Here is a 21,181-nt window from a genome sequence, read left to right on the forward strand (position 1 = left end):
TGCTCTGGTCTTGGAGTGAATGTGGAGCTGGCTACACTCACACTCGGTGAGCGTTCTGGTGGATGGGCAGTCTTTGCATGCAGCTGCCCGTGGCGAGAGGTGCTGTCTGCCACTCTGGAATAAAGACATGAGCCATTCCCTTCCCCATCCTGGCCCTGACCCCAACTTTCCTTTGCCAAAATTCATATGAGGACTGAGCCTTGGTCCCCCGGTAGGCTCACGATCAAGGTCCCTTTGGATTAGGACAACCTGAAGAAGAATGGTGTAGAATCCACCTCAGGGAGAGAATGGGAACAGATTCCTTAGGCCTGGGAGGAAGGCACTGAAGAGGACTTGAGGACAGGAAACTCTTTTAAAGGGACATGGCATTTCCAGAGAGAAAGGTGCATGAGAGACATCTGTGTCCATGAGTACAGCTAGAAGTGATTTAAAATAACCTGTCTTGAGTGGAGGAGGCTCCCTGACCAGAGTTAGAAACAGAGATGTAAAGAGAAAGATGAGCTCCCCCCAGAGAGGAGACTGCCTCCTCCCAGGTGACAGGGCCTGGTTTGCCCAAGTCAGGTCCCTGTGTCTTTGTGAGCAGGGAGGTCTCCTGCTTGCTATTTGGGGCTTACTCTAAACTAAAGTGAGATTTCCAAGAGAGTAACTGGCTGTAAGATATGGACTTACAATATTAAACCCAGAATCACCTGTTTTTAAAAAATCTCAAGTTTAAATTCTGAAGGAAAAGAACATGGGTTCTTTTCCTCCGGAAAATTCAGTAATTTGTGTATGTTCACTCGGCCAATACTTGTGAGCAGGATGGGCTGCCAGGCTGTCTGCTTTGCACAAGGATGCCATGGGGGAGGAGAGAGATGAGGACCCTGCCCCAAGGAACTCACTTACGTTAAAGGGGAGGGAGGTAGACCAAAATAAACATCAGGGAAACACAGAAGAGACTTAAACACTGAGACAGGTGTTCTCTGAGGGCTAGAGGCAGGATGATAGGCTGGTGGTAACTAGGGGAGATGTTTGAGCTAAGAGGATAGGGGATCAGAATGAGTTAGGCCTACAAAGAGCTGGGGAAAGATGCTTCTCAGTAGAGGCACACATATGCAGAGGTTGAAAAGTACTTATAATGTTCAGAGAAGAAAAAGGAGGCTGTGTGAGGCCAGTGTTCGGGGTACAGAGACTGGAGGAAGGTGAACTCAGCTCAGGCATGACTTGGTGGGCCTTATATATATATCCTTATATATAAGGATATAGACAGGGCTATAGATAGCCACACTTATCTGTAGACTGTATGTAGACAAGAAGAAAGCTGAGTAGGTAAGTTTATGGTTTTGCAGGTTTTACAGTGAGACATGATGGTGGCTTAGGGTCGGGGAGACTGGAGTTGGCACCTGCTATGCTTTGGATGTCTGTCTCTTCCAAAATTCATGGTGAAATTTAGTTGCCATTTTAACAATATTGATAAGTGGACCCTTTGGGAGGTGATTAGGCCATGAGGTCTCTGCTCTCATGGGTGGGATTAATGCTGCTATAAAAGAATGAGTTTGGCTCCTTTGTGCCTCTCTTTGCCTTTCTACCTTCTTCCATGTAATGATGCAGCAAGAAGACTCTTGCCCGATGATGATACCTTCATTGTGTACTTCCCAGTCTCCAGAATGGTGAAAAAATAAATTTCTGTTTATCACAAATTATCCAGTCTTAGGTATTCTGTCATAGCAGCACAAAACAGACTAAAACAGCAAATACATGAAGTTGTGCAACCAAACAGGTTCTGTGAATCAGGAACTCAGGCAGAGAACTAGGCCTGTGTTCAATGTTCCTATCTCCTCAGCTTCAACTTACACTACTGGCCTTTGCTATTTGGAATCTGGATTTCTGGAGTCAAGCATAACTCATCTTGAATCCTGCCTCAGCAACTAACTAGCAAGCTGCCTTTGAGTCGAGGGGCTACTGTTGACCTAAGACACAATGGATGTAAAACAGGTAGCAGCTGGCCTCCTGCCCGATCCTGACAGCCACCATTCATTTAGATCCATGAGTATTTCTCTTTTAAACCAATTTAGGCTTCTTTAGCATTCTTAGGATAGGTTGACAGTTGACTTTGGTCCCCTTTTCTTTCCTGGGAGCATGACTCTGCTGTTCACAGAAGCTTCTCTTGTGATCCTTCCTGCATTCACTCTTCACACCAATGTTGCCCAGATGAAGGGGCCACATTGAGGGGAGAAGTGGGCTGCCTGTTCTTCCCTCACACAGCTGGCCCTAGGCTTCCTCTCTCCCTGCACGAGTACATGTGGCCAGGCTAGAACAGAGAGCACCCTCCTCTCCTCAGAGAACACTGACCTCCCTTCCCTTCCATTTTGGATAACTGGCAGTTCAGCTTTGCTTCCTATGGAGCCCAGCACAGTAGGATTGGATCCCTATGCTTAACGTACAGCACAGCCTGTGGAAATAACTCAATGGAGGTGAGGTCATCTGAGTTGAAGTCCCAGTTCTGCCCATACCTCCATGACGTCCAACAAGTCACTTGACTTTCCCATGCATCTTCTTCCGTATCTATTCAGGGTTCAGCCATCTGTTACCTACTACATGCCGGCACTGACATTCTAGGATTCTGCATTGAGTTCTATTTTAATGCCCCTGGAGGTGGTGTTTTTTAGCCTCAGATGTGGATTTTTATAGCACTCTGCATGTAGGGTGCCTGGCACCTTTAAAAATAGGACCACTGCCATGGATGTCGAGGAATAGCGGGAGAGGTTCCTTGTGAGTCATCTGACAGAGACGCTTGGGGAACATTGAGCAAGGCTTGGCATCACTGCTCAGAAGGAGCGGCTGTCTTCCCACCTTGAATTTGGATCTGAAATATGAGCAAATGCTCCTGCCATGGTGGCTGCTGGCAGCTGGCACTCTTGGTGCCCAGATGGAGATTTCCAGCCGAGCCTGGCTCTAGAAGGAGCCCAAACTGAGGCAGCCTGTGATGCCCCTATCCAGTGGGGACCAGGTTGGGGGGAAAACAGGTGGATCATGAGTTGCTGATCTGACCCCTGCCAAGGCTTTCTATTCCTAACCAGACCCAGGGCCCATCACAACTGGAAGGACCATCACAACTGGAAGGACCATCACAACTGGAAGGACCATCTAACTAGGTCTCACAATTGGGAAGAGCATCCAAGTTAGATGTCTCATACTGTTTCTGAGCTACAATCATAGGAGTGAAAGAAAACATTTATTCCCCAAGTTTAAGACTGTGTCCTATTATTGACCATAGTACTTATAGTACATTTGCAAATTATTTTTATACATTCTATACTTATGAAATCGTGTCATTTGCAGCAACATGGATAAGACTGGAGGTCGTTATCTTAGGTGAAATAAGCCAGGCACAAAAAGACAAATATTGCATTTCTCATTTATATGTGGGAACTAAAATATTTGAACACATGGAAAAATAGTGGAAAAATAGATAACAGAGGCTAGGAAGGGTGAGTGTGGGGGAAAGGGAAAGGATGAAGAGAAGTAGCTTAAAGGGTACAAACATACAGAAAGATAGAAGGAATTCATTCAATGTTTGATAGCAGAGTTGGATGACTGTACTTAAAAAATGCATTGTACTCAGATGATAGACACCTTAAATGCCCTGATTTGATCATCACACATTGTATACATGTAAAAAATTTCTCATGTACCCCATAAATTTGCACAAATAAAAAATTCTGTAATTATCTGTGATTAGGACAATTGTATCTCACTGTGTATAATAAAACACTGCTTTGTAAATAGACATAGAAAATATTCTCCAGTTTTCATAACCTTGCTTTGGCATTTCTTAATTATTGTTAACCCGTTAGGAACCTTAAAATATATGAGTAGCCAGGCTTTTTTTTCACCTCATAGGCCAAACCTCAACTTTATGCCTTTTTTCCCCTCACTCTGTTAGATTCAAACAGTGACAAAGAAAGTCCTGGTTGCACCACCGCCAGACGAGGAGGCCAACGCAACCAGCGCTGTTGTGTCTCTGTTGAACGAGACTGTGACCGAGGTGCCGGAGGAGACTAAGATGGTTATCAAGAAGGGCTTGGAGTTCAAGGACGGGATGAACGTCTTAGGTAGGCCAGCTGGTGGTCCGGGATTCTGCTTCCCTGTCTATGGCTGGGCTCTCCTGCACTCCGTTTTCAGAAAACTGATGACTCGGCTGTCCTCTAGGTGGAGCAGGAGGCTCTCTCTGGGGAGCAATTTGAGGGTCACTGGGACTGAGAACTGAGCGATTTAAGGAAGAGGGAGAAGGGCAGAGGAGACGGTGAAGGGACAGGGCAGCCAGAAGCTGGGTATCGGAAAAAAATAAGGGAGCTTACCGTCATTGGGCACATTCCCTGACTCTCTGTGTGGCGTTAGAAAGTCACTTTCTCTGACTCTCTATGTTGTTAAGTGACACATCCATTGCTTTCATTTCTTAAGCATTTTTTAAAAGCTGCCCCCATGTACTGGTGCTGTGCTAGGTGCGGAGGCTGGACCACCGCAGCTCTCATAGTCTGCAAACAAATGCAATGCTACCAGGACTGTGAAGTGTTGGAGTAGGTACCAAAGGAGCTTTACAGATTATCTTGTTTTACTTTCTGGGATCCCAGTGAGCTCTTTCTCCTAGCCTGGTGCCTTCTTAGCATGCTATCCTAGAGGTTTCTGGGGCTCTGCAGTTGGGCAGACCTGGGTTTGGATCCAGTATGGGCCACTTACTGGTCATCTGACCCTGGGCAAGTTACTCCATTTCTCTGAGCCGCATTTGTAAAATGGAAATGGGATTGACATCTGTTTAGTAGATTATTGTGAGGATGAAATGTGATTGTGCATATAGGGCACAGTAGCACATGCCATGTGCTCTCTCCATATGAGCTCTGATCATTATTCCAAGTGGGTGGAGAGCTGAGGAGTTCAGTAAGAAAATACCTCCATGAGGGACAGAGGTTACTTACCATGTGAGCGGCTCTAGTCTGCCCAGTTTGCTCCCCTCCCACTCAATGGGTCCACTCCCTTCCATAACCTCCATCCACCATTAGAATGGTGTCCCCTAGACAGGAAATAGGGGCGTTTGGCCAAAACCTGGGAGAAATGGTGAATCTGGATGGATGAAGTATGTTTATTTATCTAAGCACAATTTCTAAAGGTTTGGATGACAGCTGCTTAGAGATGAATGAGCTCAGTAGTCCTTTCACATTGTCATCTAAAAGATCGCATGGCCTGTCTCCTTAGTTGGGTTGTCAGATAAAATACAGAATGCCCAGATAAATTTGAATTTTCGATAAAAGGCAAATAGTTTTTTAGTGTGTGTCACAAATATTGCATGGGACATAAGAATACTAAAAAAAAAGTATTCATTACTTACCTGAAATTCAAAAGTAATTGAGTGTCATGTTTGTTTGTTTGTTCCAAATTTGGTAAGCCTACTTCTTAGCTATCCAGAATGGTACAGAGAAAGAGGAGAGAGGGGGAGCAGAATTGCATAGTCACCAAGAAGCAGAAGCGGATCTTTTCTGTTTGGCCTGGCAGGAAGCAGGTTGGGTGAGTGAGAGTGAGGGAAGAGATGAATTGACTAGGTTGCTGGGCAATGGAAGATCAATAAACATTGTTTAACAACCAGTGGGAGGTGAGAGGTGGAAGGAGCGAGGAGAAGGAAGGAGAGTTCCTCTAGGGAGGTTTTGCAAATATCCCCAGCACCCACCACTGAGCAGCTCTTCTCCCTCACTGTCCAGCTATCTATGTCCCTTTTAGGACCTTCCTAACTCCCCCATGGTCCTTTCTGGTGGGTCATAACTTAAAACACCCAACCCCCTTTTGTCAAAGTGTTCCTCAGTCTTCTCCATACTCTGGAGGAGTTTGAGGCCATGAACAATGGGGCCAGGGCTTTGGAGTGAATCATTCAAAGACTTTCCTGGTTGTTTCCAGAGTCTTGGTGGATTCTGGGAAGTCACAGGACCTTTGGCTCTACTGGGGAGTTTCAACACAACTCACTACTCTGTAACCCCAGCGGCCAAGTCCAGGAGGGTTTTGTTCAGATGGAACACCCCCGTTTCAGTGAGCAATTTCAATTAGGCAACGTTTACAGAGAAAAATTACAAGCTGAATATGGTTTCCATCCAAGTGCAGATCAAGGCTCTGGAAAGCCAAGGGAAGTTAAACTGTTAAGAAACTTCCCATTAACAAATCATGGCTGAAATAAGGTTCTTTCCATGGTCTTCTGAGGGTGGAGATAGTGGCTTTTTTTATTTTTTAGTTTTGCTGTCTTTCTGTTTTTTGTCTTTGGAAAGTCCCGAGGATTAAGCACTTGCAATAAGTGAAGATACAACCCCAGCTCTTGCCTCCCACTTCTTTAAGGAACCACTTCTCTCCTAAGAATCCTCCAGAAACAATTCTGGGCTCCACCCTCTCCCAACTGCTTAAATCAACTCCAACTCTTCCTTTAAAAACCTATCTCTCGTAGGTATGGCCAGTTTCTGCTGACACTGAATGGAGCTTTTTTTTATTCCAGTTCTTTGGGACCTTGATACCTCAGGCACTTTTTTCTTAATTTCAAATGAAATTAACCAAGTAATATGAGCTATTCTCAAGCAGAATATTCAGATTGACTCTCTCTCCCCGCCCACCTAGCAGACTCCTCTCCATGGGCTTGAGAGAAGGACTTGGGAATGGCTTGAAATTGACTTTGTACATTGCTGCAGGACTAGTTCCCTCTGTCCTGGATCTAATCTTCCCTAAGCCTTTGTCTTCCCAGGCCAATAACTCACTTACGAAGTCATTTGTCAAGCTTTCTAGCTGAGAGCAAAAAGAGGAGATACTAAATGTGAAGTATTAGCAACCCCAAGTGCAAGTGATGGATTCTTTTTGCTGAAGATAGAAAGGATCCAGCAAAGGGTAGTTAGACAATCTGGGTTGATATGTGTTTGGTGTAAAGAGGTTAATGGGTTAGATGGCTAGGGAAAGGGTAAAGTCAAAGGTTCAGAAGGAAGGAATTTCCTTCTAAGAGAATCAAATTATGATGCTAAAATTTACTGAGTATGGGTTAAGACTTTAAGCATAACTGGACACCATAGGAAACTGGATATAATGGGGAGGGACTGGAAATTAGGACTGCCGAATTGAGCAGGTTAGGTGTGGAGAAGAGGAAAGAGAAGATGGCTCATACTTCAGAGTCAGAGAACAAGTCAGGTGGGCAAGCAAAGTCCTGTAGCCAAGGACATAGTAACACTGATTTATAGAACACGTAAGTAGTAAGAATTGAGACCTTAAGACTGTCAATACTAGATCAGGGGTCAGAGGTCAGGGAGCACATGGGGATTGGCAATTAGAAATCCAGATAGCCCCCAGGCACTACTGGAAACACCTGTAAGCCGCACAGTATACCCCAGTCCCTGGATGCATTGGAGTGAGACTCCAGGCCTGAGCATGAAATACCAAGGGAGAGAATGGAAGGGACCAACAGGAGTGGTAGGAAGAGCAAAGCCAGGCCTAGCCTTGGAGGAACTAAAGTGTAGGGCAGATTCCCAGGATCTCAGGCATAGGGGATGAGGTGAAACCAACACAGAAGTAAGACTCATGGTTGGGTATCGGAGTTGGTCCAAGACCTAGTGCAATGTGATGCTGACATGAAGAGGGCAGAGATGAAGCTCCTTAAATCCTTCCTGGGGTTAGGATTGACCCCAGAGGCTGATGTGAGGCTGGACTTAGATACAAGTCAAGCATGTCAAGTGAAGGAAGAAGAGAGTGGAGAGACTAGGAACTAGCAAAATCTGACAGTGAATCTATATTCTGTCTTTATGATCCTGAAAAAACAAATAAAATAAAAAAGAAAGCATTCTAACCACTTTAGTCATGAAAAGAATTGTGACAAATTCATAAATAACAGATTACATTTTTAAAAAACTGGATAAAATGGAGTTTCGGATTTCTTATTGTTTTCCCTTTGATTTTTCAGTATTTTTTTCTCCCTGTCATTTCATGTATGTAGTAATAAAAAAATAAATTTTACATTTAGGATTTTGTAAGAGTGAAACATACCAGCCATACGTTGATTTGGGATAATACCAAAACAAACTAGATGTAACTCTAGCAAAGAATTTATTGGCTAATTGGTCTCTGCTATTCCAATATTGGCTCCAAAGTTTGCATGATAATCCCCAAGTCCCAACAAGCCTTTACTCGTTAATCTGTGTAATAATGGAATCTGCTTACACATGACTTCATAAGTGAGGGGAGGGAGAAGAGAGCACCTTTTAGTTCGGAATGAAAATGAATACATTTTCCTGAGCCTAACACTGCTTACAGTTTAACTTGCTCATGTGGAAAATGTTCAAGAAATCCATAATTATCCAGGGGAAAGTTACATTCAGTATGAAATATAATGCTTTTTTCTTTTAATGTCTAATTCATAGGGTAACCAGCAGTGAGAACATGGCTCCATACATTTGGGAATGGTAAAGAATGAGGAGAAAAAATACATTCTTTGTAATTTGTCCTTCTGTGTAATGTGATTCACCCAACAGGTCTGATAGGGTTTTTTATTGCTTTTGGCATCGCTATGGGGAAGATGGGAGATCAGGCCAAGCTGATGGTGGATTTCTTCAACATTTTGAATGAGATTGTAATGAAGTTAGTGATCATGATCATGTGGTAAGTGGCCTTGTTCTTACTTCTTCTTAGCCGTGGGTTGAGAAAGCCTTGGGGTCCCCAGAGGATACTGGAGCTCTCCCTGCAGGAACAAGTTGGCATAGGCTGATCAAAGGTCTTTCCAGAAAGACCTTGAGAAAGGGATGAAAATATCTTTTTTGGAGCTTCCCCTAGAACAAGGGTAGACAAATTATGCCCCTTGGGCCAAATCTAACCTACTGCCTCTTTTGTATGGCCAGCGAGTTGAGAATGGGTTGTATATTTTTATGTAACTGTCTTAGTTGGGTTGCTATAACAAAGTACCAAAGACTGGGTGGCTTAGAAACAACAGAAATTTCTTTCTTATGGTTCTGGTGGCTGGAAGTTCAAGATCAGGGTGCCAGTATGGTTGGGTCTGATAAGGGGCCTTTTCCAAGTTGCGGACCAACTTCTCATTGTACCCACAGTTAGAAAGATACTTATTTATTTTTATTTGAATTTTATTTCATTATAATTTTATTGAGACAGGGTCTCACCCTGTTACCCAGACTGGAGTGCAGTGGTGTGATCATGGCTTGCTACAGCCTCAACCTCCCTCACTGCAGCTCAAGTGATCCTCCCACCTCAGCCCCTCAAGTAGCTGGAACTACAGGTGCACACTACCATGCCCAGCTAGTTTTTGAAAATTTTTTGTAGAGACGAGGATTTCACTATATTACCCAGGCTGATCTCAAACTTCTGGGCTCAAGTGATCTTCCCACCTAGGCCTCCCAAAGTGCTGGGATTATAGGCATGAGCCACCTCGCTCAGCATGAAAAGAGATTCAGAAAGCTCTCTGGGGTCTCTTTTACACAGTCATTGTCTTTCCATCTGTTATAACGAAATACTTTAGACTGGGTAATTTATAAACAATAGGAATTTATTGCTCACCCTTCTGGAGGCTGACAAGTTCAAGATCAAGGTACTAGCAGATTTAGTATCTGTTGAGGGCCTATTCCTCGTAGTTGGCACCTTTGTGTGTGTCCTCACAGGAAGGGGAAAACAGGCTCCCTCACGCATCTTTTATTAAGAGCACTAATTCCATTGAAGAGGGCAGAGCCCTCATCACCTAATCACCTCCCAGATGGTTCACCTCTTAACACCAATGCCCTGGGAGTTAAGTTTCAACATATGAATTTGGGGGACATATGAATTCAACATATGAATTGCAGTTTTTGCCATTACTTTCAATGGCAAAAACCACAATTACTTTTGCACCAACTTAATAATTAACTTGCTTAAGATTATTATAGCTAGGTAGAGGAAGAGCTATAGTTCATATTGGTATCAAAATCCTTGATACCTAAGCAGGTAGGTTTTTTGGTTTGAATCATCTAAACAATATTGTTTCCCCTTGATTTCACGTGTGTTTATAGTCAGTGACTCTGAAATCTAGGGGAGCCTAGGAGAGCACGAGGATCTACTCTCTCATTGTGGAAGCTCTGTCATCTTCAATCATAGGAAACTTTTGGTGTCCCATATCCATCAGACAGAAAGCTTTTTACTTGCATTTGTTTCAGATCCCTAGGATGGTCCTGTATGTCTGCCTAGAAAAAAATAAAACCACTCTTAGACCAAGTCATACCTGTGTTCTCTTTTCCATAGGAATTCTGGGTTACCTATTCCCCATCTTTGCACGTTCCAGGCTTACCCACTTTCTTTGCCAAACCTCTTCTGATCCTTTTCCGTTTTTCTGTAGGTGCCTTTCATGGAAATTCCAGCTGCTTTTTCTCTTCTTCTTTTTCTTGTCTCCCACCCCACCTCACAAGGACAAAAATCTGTTCTTATTTTTTATCTCCACAGAACCAAACATGGTGATGTGCCTGTAGTCAATTGTTACTAAAACTTTAGGAATGAGTGGGATAGCTGAAAACGCCAAGATTTCAGATCAAGAAGATGTTCCTCACTATTTCATGAACCATATTTAGCAGACCTGGCTTGTTCAGATCATTGTTTTACAGTGCTTTTAAAACACAGAAAAGATGCTAGTGAAATAACATGTTCTCTTTCATGATTATACTGATCCTTCAGCTTCTCAGGCAATGCTGGATTTCTGGATATTTCTTTTGTATGAAGATTTGGTAATGTGGTGGTGGTGTAAAACATATATATACATACACACACACACACACACACATATATATATAGATAGATAGATAGAGAGAGAGAGAGACAGAGAGAGACAGAGAGAGAGAGAGACAAAATCTTGCCCTGTCTCCAGGCTGGAGTGCAATGGTGCGATCTCAGCTCACTGCAACCTCCGCCTCCCGGGTTCAAGTGATTCTGCAGCCTCAGCCTTCCAAGTAGCTGGGATTACAGGTGCACACCACCATGCCCGGCTAGTTTTGTTAATCTTTAGTAGAGACAGGGTTTCGCCATGTTGGCCAGGCTGGTCTCGAATTCCTGACCCTATGATCCGCCCATCTCGGCCTCCCAAAGTGCTGGGATTACAGGCGTGAGCCACCGCTCCCAGAGGTAAAATGTATTTTTTAAGTCCTTCAGATTCATCTGAGTCTGTTGAGAGTTTAGGACATAATACACAATGCAGAATAAGTCTCTTGCTTAAACATTAGGATTTTCCATTGTTTCCTAGAATTTCTAGCAGATTATGCATCTTTACTCCAAATATGCAGCCCATATTTCTGTAATATGATGCCAATAACATGGACAATGTGTGTGTCCTTCCTACGTCCATACCAATGTGATTTCCACTAAACCCTTGCAGGAAAGGGAATCTTCTAGGACATCAGATGAGTCAGTGGGATGAAGTGTAGCCTCCCTCCTCCCCAGAGATGGAGGGTGGTGGTATGAATTAAGAAGTTTCCCATTCATTGAAACCAGAACTCCTAAATGCTTATTATCATCTTGGGAGGTAAAAAGTGGTTGTGAGGCAGGAGTAAGACCCTAGAATGATTTCTGACAGCTCTTTGGTTACTTCATCTAGGCTCATAGTCAGGACGACGTCACGTAACATGAAATGCCAATTCTACACATTTCTTTAATTCTTTCACTGCCTCGTCAGCATCAGTATTTGCTAATGATGTGTGTAAAAAGGTTCTGGATAAAACAGTCAACTACTCTTTAACTGACCCCTCAAAGCTTAAAAAATCAGAATTCTTTTGTATTCTTTTCTATGTAGCAGTTATAATAGTAATAATAACAAAATGTAACATTGAAAATATTATAATTGTTTTTGTTATTAAATTATAAATTAGAATTACTAACTTCTTGCTATATGCTCAGTACTATTTCAGTTATAGTACATGTACTAACCCATTTATTACTGAGGAAACAATTATTATTAAATAACTTAAATTTACCAAATTCCTGCTAAATACTTAATATTACTCCAATTATTTTACATGCATTAGCTCATGTATTCTTCACAATAGTACTGAACACAAAAATACGTGCTTTTGTTAACCCATTTACCAAATGAGAAAACTAAGCACAGAGGGTGACTTGCCCAGTATTATGGAGCTGTACAGAAGTAACACCTACATCAATTTCTTTTTTACTTCAGACTGGATTGAATCCAGGATCCTCCTATTGCAAGCTGTGTGACTTTAGGCAAGTTAGACACATTCTAAGCCCCGATATTCTGATCTGTAAAATGGGATGATTCTAGAATCCATGCCATAGGTTGCTGTGAGAACTAAGACTGTGACCAACAGTCGTGAAGTACCTTTTTGGTGCTGGGAACTGTCTAAGCACTTTACATGGATTAGTATTATAGTAATAGCTGTTTGCTGTTACCAATATTATCATCAATTCAATCCATATCCTTTGTATCTCTGTGTTTATGAATTCTTTAAGAAACCCGAAAACCCCTTAATTTTTGTATGATTTTCATATCCTCATTTTCTTATGAGGTTATTTAAAACATTTTTTTCAAAATTTGAAAAACTTAAACAGAAAGTAAAATGTTTCATAATCTTACCCCTATAAAAACATAAGTGAGAAGTAAAATCTCTGCCTACTCTTCCAATTCCTTCTTCCAATAAACCACCATCCATCCACACTGTTAAAGAAAAAACTATTCAATGACACTTGTTAAAGCAGAGTAAGGCAGATTTTATTCAGGATTGTTGCAATGAGCACAGGGACCACAGCAATGGGATTTTGGAGTAGGGGAGAGAGATTGGGCTCACTTGCAAGTACAACATGGGCAAGTGGGAATTTATAGGCATGGAGAAAGGTGGGGGCAGTGGATGGTCTGGGGTAAGGAGTATTTTGGCTAAACCAACCCCACAGGATTCTAGCTGAAGGCCACAGAGTGACCAGACATCATCCGGGGGAGGATGAACAACCTGATCAGATTTTGAGGACGGAGGTTCTTGCTAACCTGACTGAGACGAGTGTTTTGCTAAACCGGATTTTATAAGGTTTAGCAAAGAGCCCAGAAGAGGCCAGAAGAAGGTTCAGAAACCTAACTAAAATTTGGTCAAACAATATTCTATTCTGTGCAGGCAATGATTTTAGGTACTGGTGATATAATGTTGAATAAGACAGAGAAATATTCCGGCCCTTGTGGGGCTTACATCCTAGGGAAGGGAGAGAGGGAAAGCCAAAAGGGAGCAAATGGGAGCAGATTGTCTTTGTAGCACTTATTACTAATTCCAATAGTCATAAGTGCCGTGCAATAGCGAGAGATAGTGATGGCGTAGAAGTGATGGGCCACATGGTGCTGTCTGGGAAGTTGACCTTTAATGAAGAGCTGCAGAGTGAGCCAAGCAACCTAGTAAAGAACTGAGGGGAGAATGTTCCAGGGGGAAGAAGTGGCAGGGAAAGGCTTTTGAGGATCAGAACAAAGGTCTAGAAAAGCTGCAGTGTGGTTGGTGAAAGGGGACAAAAGGAGGTGCAGTTGGAGAGGTAGGCAGTAGGCAGATCCTCCAGGGTCCTGCAGGTCACCTTGATGGGTTGGAATTTCATTTACTTGCAAAAGGAAGTCCCTTAATCATAAGCCTAGAGGCTGTACAAACTGTTTTTCACTCTGTCTTGATGAAAAGTTCTAATCACAAATGGTAACTTTGAACAAGAATCACTTTTTGGGTAGCTGGAACACGTATCCCTAAATGGATTGGGAAAGATGAAGATTTGTAATACTTTCTGAGCATGGACAGCACCTTTCAGCTACTCTTGGAATGTGTGTTTAGCTCTATTGACAAGCTATTGGAAATATGTGGGACAGCACCAGAGGGGCTTCACAGCAAGACTGAGAAAGTCCCTCAGCTTACCTCCATTCCCGTCATCAGTGTCTGCCCCATCATCTGTCCCAGGCCTGTAAGTCCCAAATGACTTATTCCAGTGGGTTAAGACCTCAAAGATCCTGAAGAAATTGGAGCTAAGGCAAATGGTTTCCAAAAGGTCACCAAGTAATATCTGCATTTCATCAGTTGCAGTTAAGATTTTTGTTTCTTGAAATACTGGTTTTCAAACAGATCAGCATTACCTGGGGAGCTTGTTTAAAACATAAATGCCCCAAGGCCAGCTTCAGGACATTCTGACTCTGTAGGTGTGTGGTAAGCCCAGGGAATCGCATTGTTAACAGGAAGCCGGTGGCTTCTGACACCTGGACACCGACTGAATTCTAGGTAACTTGCCTGCTGTAGATGAGTGTGTTTGTGGAGTCCTGCGAGGGGCATCTTGGTGGGACCCTTAGGCTGGCAAGGGCTTTGAGACAAAGTAGGTGGAGGCTAGAATGGAAACAGCAGTAAGAAAAAGACTCCACAGGCCAGTCCTGGATGAATCTGTGGCCCTGAAAACAGAGAACAAGAACAGCCTAAGAGCTGCATGGGAGCCATTCCCTCTCCCCAGCTCTCTAGCCGTGTCCCTCTCATTTGGAAACTGGACCAACAATCACAGGGCATTATTTGGCTTCAGAACTCTCCGTGCAGCCCTCAGCCTCTTTATGCACTTTGGTTTGTGGTTTTGATTGCTGGCTTCATCTCAGAAGATTTGAGTGGTGGCCTTGGGTGCTGGCCATTTGCCCATCCTTTTCCATGGCATGTTATTTTCAATTAGGTAATTCATTGACATGGAAACCCAGGAACCCAGAAGCCCCAGTTTTGGAGTGAAGGCCTGAGTTGTTTGTTTTAAAAATGGGCGCAGTTGGTTGGCCACACCTGTAATCCTAGTGCTCTAGGAGGCTGAGGTGGGAGGATTGCTTGAGGCTAGGAATTTGTGACCTGCTGAGCAAAATAGTGAGACCTCCTACAAAAATAAAAGTAAACAAAAATTAGCTGAGAATGGTGGCATACACCTGTAGTCCTAGCTACTCAGGAGGCTGAGGTGGGAGGATTGCTTCAGCCCAGGAGGTCGAGGTTACAGCAAGCAATGATTGTGCCACTGAGCTCCAGCCTAGCTAACAGAGCAATACTCTGTCTCAAAATATAAAAAATAAAAAATAAATAAAATAAAAATAGGCACAAGAAAGTAATGGCCCTGAAAGACTTCATAGAACAAAGATTCTTACCTTCCTCTACTTAATGCTCATACTATTCCCAGAGATGAAGGTGTTTGGATTAGCAAGGGCTTCTGCTTGCTAACACTTCACTTTCTGGCCTTTAACACTCTCCATTTACAATGGGAGCTCATGCTTTTCCCAGCTGGCTAAGTGCCCCAGAGGTAAACTGTTACCTCTCTCTAGTCCATCTGTCAGTGGCCCAAATACATTCTCCAGGAGACTCTATAGCTAGTCTTTTTTTGGCAAAGAGCCTTGAAAGCATTTTCTCTCCATTCTACAAATTGCTTGTCCCAGGAGAGAAGGAAAATTGAATGGCACCCAAAACAGCTTATAGTAGTGTTTTTCTGGACAGCTTTCAAGGGTGCTTGGTGCTTGGGAAAGAACTGATCTCTTGGTTTATGAAGATAAATGCTTTTTTGCTTTATAGGAAGGTTCATTCTGCTTATTTACAGTCTCAGTGAACGAAGTGCTGGTCCCCGAGACTACCTTGATAATTTATGAGATGTTGTGACTATGGACACACCAGCAGAATATAAAACGGTGGGAGAGCTCAGGGTTTAATGACATGAGTACAGGTTTGTCTCAGACTCCCTAATGTCTAGGGAAGCAGTCCTCAGACTTGACCAGCCTGGACCCCACAGAAAGGACAAGTAGGAGCTTCAGGCTAGATTCTCATATGGGAAGAGAACAGCTATGCTAATGTTTAATAGTGTCAGTTACAAATCAGTTCCTTCAAGATTAGGTTCCTCTTGAGAGAATATGTTGCTATAAAATCATCTTGCAATTGGGTATCCCATGAGATGTTCTAGAAAGCATCACTAACTCAGGCTTAATAAGCATGAGTGGTGGGAGGACATGGGGTACATGTGTGAAAACAGAACCCACGAGGAATTCCTTTGTCAGGACTCAGAGAATTAATGGTACTGACAGAGATGCGAGAGGGCTTTTTTGCAGCACACACACATGCATGCTCAAAAATTTAATCCCCACAGCATCTCCATGAGGTTGGAGTTAGCTGCTCTGAGCCTTGACATCCATATCTGTAAAATGGGAATAAGCCACTAACCATGGTCACATATTAATAGCTAATAAGTGGCGAGATGAGCTCCATGTCTTACGTAGTATTCATATATATGTGTCTCATCTACTCTTCACATTTTTTCTTTAATTCAGGAAAGTGTTTGCTCCAGGCACAATTACAAGTCTGTATAGATCTTACAATTACAGCAGCCTTTCCTGACTCCCTGACCCCTGCTGGAAGCCTTATCTAGAGACTTCATTTTCCCCATAGTCTTTCTCTCAAGTATATTCATAATTTGTATTAAGGTAGCAACCGTCCCACAAATATTTTCATATCAGCCAGAAACTGTCACAGGCTGAACAAATTCATGCCCTAGCAACATCATTCTGGATACTAAAGGATTTTACCAAATATGAGAAGAATATATTCAGGTTGAGAGACAAAATAGTTAGCTTTCCCAAGAGTGAGGACCAAAGTAGTTTCCAAACTCTCTATAAAATAATAAGGTAGAACTATAACATCAGTTTATATAGGATAAATTTGGCATATGGTGAATTGCTTATCTCCAAAGAGCTGTGATTGTTCACTAAAGAGAAGTGGCTTGTCTTGGTTGGGAAAATCCCCCAGTTGGGAGTTTCAGAGACCTGAGATTGTTCTCTTATTTCCTGGTTTCCTGGTCTTGGGCTGATTATTTAGCTTTTCTTAACCTCAGTTTCTTTATTTGCCACGTAGCAATAATGACACCTAGATTTTTGGGTTGTGGTAAGCATGAAGTGAGGGAATGAGTGTGCAGCTCTCACCATAGTGCTTAAAACAAAATGAAAGTAGTTAGCATTATTGTTAGAGTAAGTATGGAAAAACTACTTTCAGACTTGGAAGTCGTAAAACCACTTTTCTCTAAATGTACATTTTGGCCCAGATGGTTTCCTTGTTCTTTCTCTTTCTCTCTCATTTTAATATATTCCCTATCTTCCAAGGTAAAAACAACGCAAATTTACAAATTCCAGTTTATAGTTTTCTAAAAAGCTCAAATTCCCAAATTTCTAGGAAGGAACTGAGGAACACAAATCAAACAAGATTCCCAGAGACACGCCTGAGTCTCTCAACTTGGAACTTGATGGTAAAGCTAAAAGATGGTAATGCATGTCTCTCCTTTATCCCTAAAACTCACCTTAGCGACAAAATTTGCCTTTGGACTTTTCATCAGAGCGGGCACCACCAGATCCACAAAACAGATTTTGATTAAGGGAGTTGGTCCAAAATAAAAAATAACATCAATGGAATGTCATGACCTTTTCTCAGCAAAAGTCTTTTTTTGTACAGAAGAGCCATGTGTTTTCCTCAGGGTGCGGTACAGAGGAGGCCCAGGTTCTGAATGCCATAATGATCTCTTCAATGCTGTTTTTCCCTTTTGTGTTTTTCAGGTACTCTCCCCTGGGTATCGCCTGCCTGATCTGTGGGAAGATCATTGCAATCAAGGACTTAGAAGTGGTTGCTAGGCAACTGGGGATGTACATGGTAACAGTGATCATAGGCCTCATCATCCACGGGGGCATCTTTCTCCCCTTGATTTACTTTGTAGTGACCAGGAAAAACCCCTTCTCCTTTTTTGCTGGCATTTTCCAAGCTTGGATCACTGCCCTGGGCACCGCTTCCAGGTAGAGAACAAAAGAAATCACCTTTCTCTTTGCTCACTCTTCTTTTTTTTTTTTTCCTCTTTTTCTTTTGTTGTTGTTGTTGTTGTTGTTGTTTATACTTTAAGTTCTAGGGTACTTTTTTTTCTTTTCTTTTCTTTTTTTTTTCCTTTTTTTTTCTTTCTTTCTTCTCTTTCTTTCTTTGTTCACTCTTTTGCCCTCTTTGCCATTTCTCATTTCTCAAAACCCTCCCATCACAAAGTTCAATAAGAACACTTGGCACACATTACTAAGATCTTTTGGAAAAGGCGAATGCTTTGAATTTTTGTCTCCTTCTAGGAACTTCTGAGCCTTCTGGTGAACATTTTTGCTGGTTTGCAACTATATTGGAAATATGATCTCACATTAAATTTTTCAGATAAATGCAAGCTATTTGTTTGCATGCCTAATTTGCCACTTGTATCATTAGTTTAGTTTTAGATGTTTTCTAAAGGAAGTTTAACAGGATGTTTTTCAATTAACATTTCACCTGTGATTTGGAAAATGCTATCACAAAATATTACTCTTTGAAGATTTTGGTAAATAAATTTTCAAAAGTAGAAGAAGCAGCTTTTACAAAGTAAATGGTATGTTAGGTGAGACTTTTTCTAACAAACAAAGCTCAGCCAAATCTTTGACCTCGACATGAACCTCTAATGGATTATTCTTCCCCAGAGTTAACTTGGCATTGATGAAGAATCAGTTCCCCCTTTATTACCTAGTTCCAGTGCCTAGAAAGCCAAAGAGGACCCCAGAGATATGCAGAGAAAAATCAGTTTTTGGACTATCATCTTGGACTGAATGTAACAAAAACAACCCAAAAAATGAACAAGAAGAAATACATAAGAAATGCCTTACAATTGGGCTGGGCGCAGTGGCTCATGCTTGTAATCCCAGCACTTTGGGAGGCCTCGGCAGGCAGATCACTTGAAGTCAGGAGTTCGAGACCAGCCTGGCTAACATGGTGAAACCCCATCTCTACTAAAAATACAAAACTTAGCCAGGTGCGGTGGGGAGTGCCTGTAGTCCCAGCTATTCGGGAGTCTGTGGCAGGAGAATTGCTTGAACCTAGGAGGCGGAGGTTGCAGTGAGCTGAGATTGCATCACTGCACTCTAGCCTAGGTGACAAAGTGAGGCTCCATGTGGAAAAAAGAAAGAAAGAAAGAAAGAAAGAAGGAAGGAAAAGAAAGAAAGAAGGAAGGAAGGAAGGAAGGAAGGAAGGAAGGAAGGAAGGAAGGAAGGAAGGAAAGAAAAAGAAAGAAATGCCTTACAATTGAGAATTTTTAAGACTAGTGTTTTACTTTCAGCTTGCAATCATTGTTTTATGTCTGCACATATGTCCTTGGGTCACAAAACTAAGACTGAATCATAAAACAGGGAGGGAAGCAAATTCTGAAACCCATAGCCCATCATCAGGTCCTTGTTGCAGACCCTGTGCCCATGCACTGCTGGTGAGGTGGCACTCCATGACACAGCAGGGCCTGTTGCTCCACGGCTGCTGAGCAGGCAGTCAGGTTTCCCTTAAGCGACCTAACAGACCAATAATGCCTGGGAAACCAAATTAAATTTCCACCTTGCAAATCAATGAGGATTCAGTGCTAGTAGAAAATGGGGTTTCAGACCAAGCTGGAATATACACAATCTTGAGGATCTAGATTCTGCACCCATTTTCTGAAGATGAAGGAAAACACTTCAAAATTTCCTTCTTGGTTTTATAAATTTCCCATGACTAAGTATCTCTATCCATACAGATCTCCACTTGAAGAAAAGAGGAAAAAGAAAAAAAAACCCACCTGGTTTAATTTTATTTTTGTTTTCTGGTTATAAGCCTGGTATCTCATACTTTATCTCATACCTGGCTCATAACCAGAAAACAAAAATAAAATAAAATTTCTGCAGGCTCATTGTGAAAAAGTTCAGGCAGTGAATACAATTTTGAAGAAGAAAATGAGCTTTGCCAATTATTCTATCACCCAGTGATAATTGGTCATAACCTTTTAATTAGTCTTTAGTTATATATCTTTCAAGTTCTTACTATGTATATATATGCTGTTTTATAAATAGCTATTTTTTTACTAGTCAACATATCATAAAAGTTATATCTATTGCAATAGACTTTACTACCATTTTTAAAACTGCATAATAATGCACTGTATGTACTACAATGCAAACCCCACCCCATCCTAGCCACAGTGATGTACATTTAAGGCATGTCTATTAAACAGGGCTGTGACAAATATCCTTACAAATACATCTCTGCAAGGTTGTATGATGATCCCCTCAGGATAAGTGGAATTTCAGAGTTAAATGGTATGCACATTGACGGTTTTGAATCACGTTACCAGATTGCTATTCAGAAAAATTTATTATTTTATGTTCCCATTAACTGGGGTTTGAGGGTGTGCCCATCCCCGGTTACTTACCAGCTCTGGATATTACCGGTCACTTTAATGCTTTCCAGTCCTATTGGGTGAAAAGTAATCTCATGGGATATGCATATCTTTACTTCTCCTTCCCCTCCCCTTTTCCCCTGCCTCGTGAATTGTTCATGAACTTGGTCATTTCCCTGTTGAGGTATTCGTCCCTCCCTGATTGATTTTCAAGCTCTCTTTTTGTATAAGAATATTAGCTCATGTGTCACAAGTTGCAAATAATCTTTCTCTTCACTTGACATTTGTCTTAAAAAGTTACTGTGCTTTTTGCCTCCAGAAGTTTTAAATTTGTACTTAGTCAAAGCTATCAGTACTTTTCTTTAGAATTTAGAATTTGGATTTTGCTTAGGAATAGCTTCTCGAGTTAATACAATATGACTTTTTATTTTCTTCCAATACCTTTATGGTTTAGATCTTTCAACTATTTCAAAAATATTAGTATCATTTTCTTTTGAATGACTAGGCCATTATTTCAGTAACTTTGTAAGACAAGGTGAATCTTAAGGGAATTTGCATGGCCCAAATTTGTATTTAAATCAGAGACAAATGCTCAGATTATCCAACCAAGGCTGCAAATATTAGACCGATTTCTTCCCCAACCCTATATTTCATTTGAAAAAAAAAAATGTGGTTTTAATCTTTCGTTAAAATGTGGTTTTTGCCTGGATGTGGAATTTCTTTGTTTAAAAGGCTGTGTGACATGAGTCATGTACCGAGAATTAACTGAAGGTTTCTTTGCCATCATGGTCACAGAGAATAAAAAAAAAGCAAAACCCAGGAACAGCCCACAAAATATCCTTCCTGCCTCCTCGGCCCTTGTACAGAATAAAAATGTTGAGGGTAGTTGAACGGCTTTTCTCAGTGGTTCCAGAGGCTGGTGTCAGGGAGGGCAGAGGGAGGGGGGTGGCCTGAGACTGGCTTGTCTTCA

The 21,181-nt window shown here is 42.0% G+C and overlaps 1 protein-coding gene across 3 annotated transcripts in view; it reads left to right on the forward strand.

Annotated features, from left to right (window-relative positions):
- The window catches only part of SLC1A2 (solute carrier family 1 (glial high affinity glutamate transporter), member 2), a 173,239-nt gene that overhangs the window by 122,345 nt on the left and 29,713 nt on the right, over nucleotides 1-21,181 (forward strand). For all 3 annotated transcript variants that reach the window (XM_011965516.1, XM_011965515.1, XM_011965517.1), the window contains 3 exons: nucleotides 3,926-4,094; nucleotides 8,520-8,646; nucleotides 17,573-17,806. In XM_011965516.1, coding sequence (XP_011820906.1) covers nucleotides 3,926-4,094; nucleotides 8,520-8,646; nucleotides 17,573-17,806 — 530 coding nt within the window. The remainder of the gene's footprint in view (nucleotides 1-3,925; nucleotides 4,095-8,519; nucleotides 8,647-17,572; nucleotides 17,807-21,181) is intronic.

Source organism: Mandrillus leucophaeus, unplaced genomic scaffold, assembly GCF_000951045.1.
Source record: "Mandrillus leucophaeus isolate KB7577 unplaced genomic scaffold, Mleu.le_1.0 Scaffold73, whole genome shotgun sequence".
Lineage (NCBI taxonomy): Eukaryota > Metazoa > Chordata > Mammalia > Primates > Cercopithecidae > Mandrillus > Mandrillus leucophaeus.